The sequence below is a fragment of the Propithecus coquereli genome, unplaced genomic scaffold, assembly GCF_000956105.1.
Source record: "Propithecus coquereli isolate 6110/MARCELLA unplaced genomic scaffold, Pcoq_1.0 Scaffold83, whole genome shotgun sequence".
Taxonomy (NCBI): Eukaryota; Metazoa; Chordata; class Mammalia; order Primates; family Indriidae; genus Propithecus; species Propithecus coquereli.
This window is the reverse complement of record NW_012154507.1, coordinates 7,664,426-7,672,919: the sequence shown is the minus strand read 5'-3', so window position 1 is coordinate 7,672,919 and position 8,494 is coordinate 7,664,426. Positions and strand designations below refer to the sequence as shown.

The following is an 8,494-nucleotide window of genomic DNA, read 5'->3' as shown; positions in this document are numbered from 1 at the left end:
CTACATTCATAAATGTCACTGAAATCCAAAGACATTCTCTGGTTAAATATTTATTATTTGTGGGAGTGTGAAACTTGTTTTTCCTGTTTTTAAGTTGCAAGAAGCCAGTCCTATGTTCTAAATGAATTATTTGCCATGAGATAATTCTTTGCACTCATTTTGAATTCCAGCGCAAAGCTTCTCATCTAAGCTTTGGATAAAACACGTTATTTATATTTGCAGCACCTTAATATGCAGCTGTACTGTGTATGCAGTACAAACAGCGTTTCAGGACACATTCCTTGCAAGAACAAGGTCAAGTATTAAAGGTAGACACACGGGATTGTTTGTACTGTATACATATAACTCTGGCAATGCTTTGTCCAAGCAATGATGAACCAACACATGGACCTGGAACTCACACTGTTAATGCTTGGATTTCAGTAAATTAACAAATCAGAGTTAAGTTACCTTTCTAAAAATTACTCAAGAGTGTTTAAAAGCACTGACCCATCAAGAGTTTAACAGACTGCCAGTGGCACCTCATTAGAGCTAATAACCTGAAAGAAATTTGCTGACTACTTAAACCTTGAAGCCTACGAGAGTTCCATCTAGACTGTCTCTTTTTCAAGTCTTCATTTTGCTTTGCAAGGAAGAAATACTGTTTTCAACCTTGTGAAAATTAAAAAATGTGAATTGATTCATCAAAATAAGTTAATGTATCACAGGTGATGTACACAGGTTTCTAAAATGAAGACCATTTATTTAGTATTCACAACAATTTTTTCCATCAATTGAAAACAAAAAGGCCTTGAAAGTTTAACATAATGCAGTAAAAAAAAAAAAAAAATGTGCCACTTTACACTGGCTGATGGAGAAGCAGATACAATTCAAGGTTCTCTCATTCCTGTCTGTTGGTAAAGACACGGTCAGACAGGCCGAGGAATTAGTTAAGCCCTGCAGCCCACCACATGCACTTATTATTACAGACTAAAAGATCATTTATGCAGGAAGCAACTGCTACAAAAGTACTTTAAAGAGTCACCTTGCTCTTTTAAAGTTAATAAATCTAAACTCTGAAAATATTGTTAGGCAGTTAGATCAAGTCCCAGACTTCAGAAAAATGACTTTCTGCTGTATCTTAATTACCTGCTACCTAACTGGTTTCAGTTTTAACAGCGATAAGAACCATAGAAGGAAGAATTGGCTAAGGGTCCAAGAAATGTTAATCTTGGAGCTCCAGCCAGTGAACCCAGCCTCCCATATTTAGAAATGAGGATTTCCTCCGTCCCTATTAGCCTTTGAATGCTGATGGCACTTGCTTTTGCACCATAAAAATGAACAAAGATTTTTCTTCCACCATTTTTGTTCTTTCTAAAATCGCATACTTGTTCATATAATAGTACACGGCTGTGGAAAAATGTTCTCAACTTCCCTCTATCCCAGCTGCCATTCCCACCATTATGGGCGAGGAATGTTTACACACATGCTATACTCTCAAAAAGATGCAGATTTCACACTGCGACACGATAAAACTGATGTGCATTATGCACATTTTCCAAGTCCCTATCTGTAATTCTACCCCTATTACATTAATAATCACATCTATTGACTACTTACTATGTGCCTAAGTGCACTGCATTTATTAAACTAATTTAAGCCCTATAGCAACCTATGAGGTAGGTACTATTATGATTCTTACCTTACATATGAGGAAACTGAGGCACAGAGAGTTTAAGTAACTTCAAGGTCACGCAGCTGGTAAATGGCAGAACTGGGATTCAAACACAGATAATCTGGTCTCAGGGCCTGTGTTCTGATACTCTGTTTGCAGAATGCAAGTGAGAAAAACAGTATTATAGAGATAATTTGTTCTAATATATTTTTAAGTCTATTATTCGCAAACTATAGTATCTTGTTATTAATAATTATTTAGCATGTATCTCACAAATTGATGGGGGCTCATTAGATATTCACAGAACTCCATGAACACATTAAGAACTTAAGACAATGTCTTAAATTACCCTAAATACCTAACAGTTTAAACTTAATTAGTGAAAATGGCTGGAGAGTTCATTGCTTTCCTATCCATGATTTGTAAAGTAAAAACCTTGCTTTCATTACTTAATTTTCAGTACGATTTTATTGTCACTCTTTCCCCCTGTATTTGTATTAGACTGAAAGTCTCTATGGTATGAAAACAGAATATACTTTTACAATATTTATTATCAATGAATCAAAACTCTCAAATCTTGATGTTTCCTGAGGAAAAAGAAAAACCTAAAGTCAAATACCAGGCCTAAACTTATAGGATTGTGGAATAGCCAAAGACAGAGCTTCAGACTTCTGATGTAAAAACTACTACTTACTCTAGTGAAGAAGGCACACTGGTTTGAAAAACTAATTAAAATTAATTAGAAGTTTCAAGCACCTCAGATGTAAAATCATGCATTATGTAAAAGATACTTTCAAGGTGAAATTAGTTTTCAGAGCTTCACTTGAACTAATTTAGCTTCTTAAATGTCTCTCTTCCTCACAGAAGATATCAATAGCAGAAAAATGTTTTATGAATTGCAATTTATGTAGCTTTATGAATGGTATTCAAAAGGCGTATCAGAATGAAGTGGACAGAAAAATAAACCAAATACAATTTTATGAGAAAAATATCCAGTTTCACTTATACTGTGTTATCTTCTGAAAGTAACTCATTCTAGGTAGGCTCATTTTTAAAAAAAAAAAAATCTAATTTAGTTCACCTTTTAAAAGTGTGAATGCATTTCAAAAGATTCTATTTTAACTTTTCTATAAACTGTTTAATGACAGAGTCAAGTAATGCCATCTACAGGGGACCTTGAGAACAACAGTCTATCTCTATGACCCATACTTTTCTTTAAATTTAAATACAGTATCTATAATCTGAGTTAATATTTGGCATCATTTAACACGGAAAAGGGTAAGAAAAATTATAAAAAAGTATGCCGTGTAAAAAAATTCCACTAACATTCTGCATTACTTCTTAAAATAATTAAAAATAATCTAACTTCATTCTCAAGTTCACCAACATATGATCCATGGATCATTGGATATGAACTGTAGCAGATTAAGATGCAAAGCTATGCAACCTCAAAGATCTCTAAAGTTATAACTTAGTATATAGAAAAGATTCAAGTCATCGGACACTAAACCTGCAATAATTTTCTGTTGAATCCCTCTTTGCTCTTGAGTAGCATCACCTTTACCTTCTTGGCCAGATTCTCTAAATCTTCAGATATTTAGTCTATTTCAGTTTCTAAAGCTCAGTCCTGTTTAATTCAAAATGCTTTGAATCCAATGTGGAATTTTTTATAAAAGTAAAGTCAAGAGGCATTTCAGGCCAAAGACCCCTAGAAGTAGAGTGAAAGGGGGAGGACATAAAAATTGGAGGAGGGTGAAAAGGCATCCGAGCAATCTAGGTGGACTATTATTAATATAATTAGTCAATGTCAAATTTATTTTTACAAGTTCCATGTTATTGGAACAAGCCAGAAAAGTGGTCACATTGATTGCACATTGGATTCCAAGTGTTTTTCCTCCCTATGCTCTATAGCTTCATTCTAATTACAAATGGTTTGCTTTTATATACTTTCTACTCTACTCTCTTCCCCTAGGGAAGTAGCTGCTAAGTTTCCTTATTGCAATGGCTCTCAATTTAGGCTTAACATTAAAATTCCATACTTCTGATTAAATTGGACTAGGATGGGGCCTGAGCATGCGTTTCGTTTGCTTTTAACTTTCCAGGTGATCCCACGTGCAGCCTGGTTTGAGAAACACTGCCTTACTGCGGGGTTGCAACCCTTTCCCTAACTGGCTATTGCATTCTGATAAATGGTTTATAGGTTCCGCTGTGCAGTTGCAACCCACACTCACCCACCCAGAGGAGCAGGGCTCATTTCTGAGCAATTTCCCAGGCACAGGAAGCCCTTTGAGATTTGAGTTAGCCCTATTCTGGCTGATCCCCAGCCAGTGGCATCACCTCATCGGTTGCACTCGCTTTACACCACACCCCTCCCCGCCCACCCATGTTGCTGCAGAAGTCTTCTAGCCCCCAACTCACGTACCAACTCTCAAGCAGGCAGGGTGGATCTTCAATACCTCTCTGTCTCACAGTCCCCACAAAACCCTTCCGATTCTATCTCCATGCTCTGGAATAAAACAACAGATGAGCTAATCCACTGCTGGATGAACACAAATCCAACCAGAAGGAAAAATGCTGATCTCCCATTCTTGCAAGCATCTTGAATCTTGAATTACTTCTTCAGGCCTCCCTCCTGAGGTTTCAGAGTACAGATGCACCCTGTTCCCTCCCCCCATGGGGAGAGCTCAAAGGACTAAATTACATTCTACAACACTGCACTCCTCCAAGAGCGGGGTTCTCCCAGGGGCCCCAGGCTATCTGTGGAATGGTAGTTGGTGATAGAGCATGTTTTCTGAACTGACACCCTTCAATAAACCCCACAGTTCTCTAATCTTAGAATGTGGGACGTGGCACCTTTCAACTCCAGCTTTCACCTTATTCCAGAACAGGAAAAATATCCCAGTAGACTTTGTTATAAATCATTTACCTCTAGTCAGTCAGTATCTTAGGTCAGTTCCCCACAAGCACAGAGAGATGAATGTATGCAGGTGGTTTACTAAGGAGGTGGTAAGAAGTGGGAATAGCAGAACAAGGAAGGGAAGTCAAGCAAGGGTGTGATTTCTGGCAAAACTGCATAGAGGCTGACTTCAGCCTGACTCCTCCAGGAAATTTTGCAGTGCAAGTTTCACTAGTCTGAGGTAAAGGAGCTAGGCTTTCATACAGTAAAGTCAAGGGGCATTTCAGGCCAAAGACCCCTAGAGGTAGAGTGAAAGGGGGAGGACATAAAAATTGGAGGAGGGTGAAAAGGCATCCGAGGAATCTGGGTGGACTATTATTAATATACTTGGTCAATGTCAAATTTATTTTTACAAGTTCCATGTTATTGGAACAAGCCAGCAAAGTGGTCATTTGTCCTAAGAGCTCACTAATAATAGCTAGTACTATCTGTAACTAACAAAGCATCATACATTTCAGTTACACTAACTGCTTGGTAAACTGCTCATGAAATGCTAACGGCAGTATGAACAAAATATTTTTAATAAGAACAGCAAAGCAAACTAAAGATGGAAGTAAGCTTGAAACAATAGAATTGTTCTCTTGACTTTGATCCTTAATGTCTCTACTATAAGGTTACTTTTGCTCTTTTTGGAAAGCAGTCGCCTGCTTTAGATGTTCATTTTCTTCAAAGCTATTTATGAAACATACACAAAGTCACAGGGTCTCAAAAACAATATTTTATTAATAACACATAAAATGTGCCATCTAGCACCACTGTCTGTAAATATCAGAATTCCATCCGGTAACTACCCTTTGGAACTGTTATGACTAAAGTCCTTGACAGATTAGTCTACGTGAGCAGATTAATTATCATGATGACATAAAATAGAGATGATACAGAATAAAAATTCATTTGATAAATGTATATAGAACTACATTTATTGTTATTCAAAAACCTTTCACTATTTCACATAAACAAGTTAATACCAGTGTTTTTTAGCCAGATTTTCCTGGAAGATATACACAAGGAAAAGTGCATGAGCCACATAAACATGTAAGACTGAAACAGGGTTTTTTGTTCTCCATCACCAAATGAAAAATTTTGTAAAGATACAAGATTTGTTTCACCAATCTCCTGATTTATCTTTACTTCTTAGCAACTCACTACAATACAATTTACTATTTAAATCACATAGCTATGTATGGAGGAGGAAAAGAATAAAACTTTGGCCAATATAAGTATACAAGAGTATATCCCAGCTTTTTAAGTAAAAGAACATTTAAGTATTAAAGATAGTTTTTTAAAAATGAAGTAGAAGATACATGATAAAAACTACTGTGTAATTATGTAAATAAATGAAAACTTTCTTTTAAATTTATGTATTTTGAAGACAAACTAAGATTTACTGGTTTGAACTGATAACATTATTATATAATAATATCTCTCTCTAGAAATTTATCTCTAGTTTCCTGAAAATATGTCAACTCAACCATGCCGCTTCACTATTTATTTTTGGCAGACTTTAGCCTAACCTCAACACCAATTTTTATTTAAGTAACTGATTCCCAACGTTTCTTTTAAGCAGAACATGATGCTGAGCTAAGTAACCTAAGTTGATTTCAGGCCCATTGGCAGATAAGAAGGCAGGCATTTTTTCATATTGCAGGCAGCCCACGGTGGTTGTCATCTATATATTGGATCTCTAGGGACATGCTGGAAAAATCTGTGAACACAATCTTCCCATGCTGTATTCACATGCTCCATTCACATCTTTAGCTTACCCAGGTTGTTAGAGGCTTGGGTAAGATGACTGAAGGTTTCACGATGGAAATTTCTATAAGAAAAAAATGGACACTTACAAGATTCATTTTTTATTACCAGTTAAGTATTTACCGGATACTTAATACTAGGTAATATGCCTAGTAGTGGCCAAAATGCAATTAAAGTGAACAACCATGCATAATGTTTAGAGATGGTTTTTAGCTGACACCTAAATAAAACACAAGAAACCAAAGGAAATAATGAATGCACTGGACATTATTAATTAATAAATTTGTGCTTCGAAAGACACACTATCAAAAAAAATGAAAAGACAACCCACATAATGGGAGAAAATATTTGCAAATCATGTATCTGGTGTCTAGTATCCAGACTACATAAAGAACTCTTACAAATCAAAAGTAAAAAGACAAATAACTCAATTTAAAAATGGGCCAAGTATTTCCCCAAGTACATGAAAAGGTACCCAACATCGTTAGTCATTAGAGAAATGAAAATAAAAAACCACAATGAGATACTATCTCATCCCGAGATGGGTGTAAGCAAAAAGACAAATGATAACAAGTATTGGTAAAGATATGGAGAAACTGGAACCCTCATACACTGCTAGTAGGAATGTAAAATGGTGTAGTAGCTTTGGAATACAGTTTGACAATTCCTCCAAGAGTTAAACAGAGTTCCCATATAACCTAGCAATTCTACTCTAGATATTAATATATATCCAAGAGATTTGAAAACATATGTTCACATAAAATCTTCTATATGAATAGCAGCATTATTCATCATAGCCAAAAAGTGAAGCAACTGAAATGCCATCAACTAATGGACACATAAAGTGTGAGATAGCCATACAAAGGAATATTATTCACCCATAAAACGTAGTAAAGTGCTAATGCATACTACAACATGGGTGAGGATGGAGAACGCTGTTAAGTAAAAGAAGCCAAACACAAGAGGCCATACAGTATGTGATTCTAGATATATGACATGTGCAGAATAGGCAAATCCACAGGCAGATTAGTGGTTGCCAGCAGACGGGACAGTGGTGAGTGGGTGGGCAGGGGCAGGGATTAGGGGATGACTGTTAATAGGCATGGGGTATCTTTCTGGGGTGATGAAATGTTTAAAATTCAGGAAGTGTTGATGGTTTGCACAACTATGTACATATATTAAAAACCACCAAATTGTACATTTTAAAAGGGTAAATTTTATGGTATGTGAATTGTATCTCTTTTTAAAAAAGAAACAGTTCTTTGTAAAAACAGCTTTTATATTCAAGAAACTAAAAATCTTTATGCCTCAAAAAAATTCTACTTTTAAAACTGCACAATAACTTCAGCTAAAACTAGATACCTTAAGGTACAAAACATTAATTTTTCTTTGTCTCTCCAGCACCACACCACATTAGTTGATTCGAATTACTAATCCCATTGACTCCCATTTTTCCTTAGACTGTAACACCTAGTTCCCTAAAACTGTAAGTTATATTTGCTTTTAGCTAGAATTCACATAATCAGAATACTTCATCATGAACAAATTCATTCAAAGCAAAGATAATTAGAAATAAGTGGGGGCTTATTAAATTTAGGATCCTTAATTCATAAACTTCATCATGCCTTACATTTGTCATATATACACAAGGTGCTGGGGATACAAAAATGCATGATACAATTCTTCCCTTATTTCTACAGGCTCAAAATCTAAGTGTCACAGAGGCAACTTATATAAAATGTGATTGTTATGCCAGGTAAAGGAAGCACCAAAAAGGGGGGAACTTACATAAATTCTATTTCATTAGGTGCACTTTCTCTTTTATGGACAGATCTGCTTTTTGTTATATTTTACCTGGTTTAAAAATTTTGAATGATTGGAAAAAGTTCACAAAGTTTAGAACTGGCACTTTAAAATGTCACAGAAATAAAAGAAACATATAAATAACTAAGTTACTTCTCTGAGGTAATGCCCAATTAAAAAGCTATATAGGCCGGGCGTGGTGGCTCACGCCTATAATCCTAGCACTCTGGGAGGTCGGCGGGAGGATTGTTTGAGCTCAGGAGTTCAAGATCAGCCTGAGCAAGAGCGAGACCCCGTCTCTACTAAAAATAGAAAGAAATTAATCGGAC

At 35.9% G+C, this 8,494-nt stretch overlaps 1 protein-coding gene across 2 annotated transcripts in view; it reads right to left on the bottom strand.

Moving 5' to 3' along the window:
• Positions 1-5,308: 5,308 nt before the first annotated feature.
• VCPKMT (valosin containing protein lysine (K) methyltransferase) overlaps positions 5,309-8,494 on the bottom strand; it is an 11,337-nt gene continuing 8,151 nt past the window's right edge. The window contains exon 6 of one of the 2 annotated variants that reach the window (XM_012663760.1): positions 5,309-6,426. In XM_012663760.1, the coding sequence (XP_012519214.1) occupies positions 6,412-6,426 (15 nt within the window). In that variant the 3' untranslated portion in view covers positions 5,309-6,411. The remainder of the gene's footprint in view (positions 6,427-8,494) is intronic. The other variant, XM_012663762.1, reaches the window with a different exon arrangement.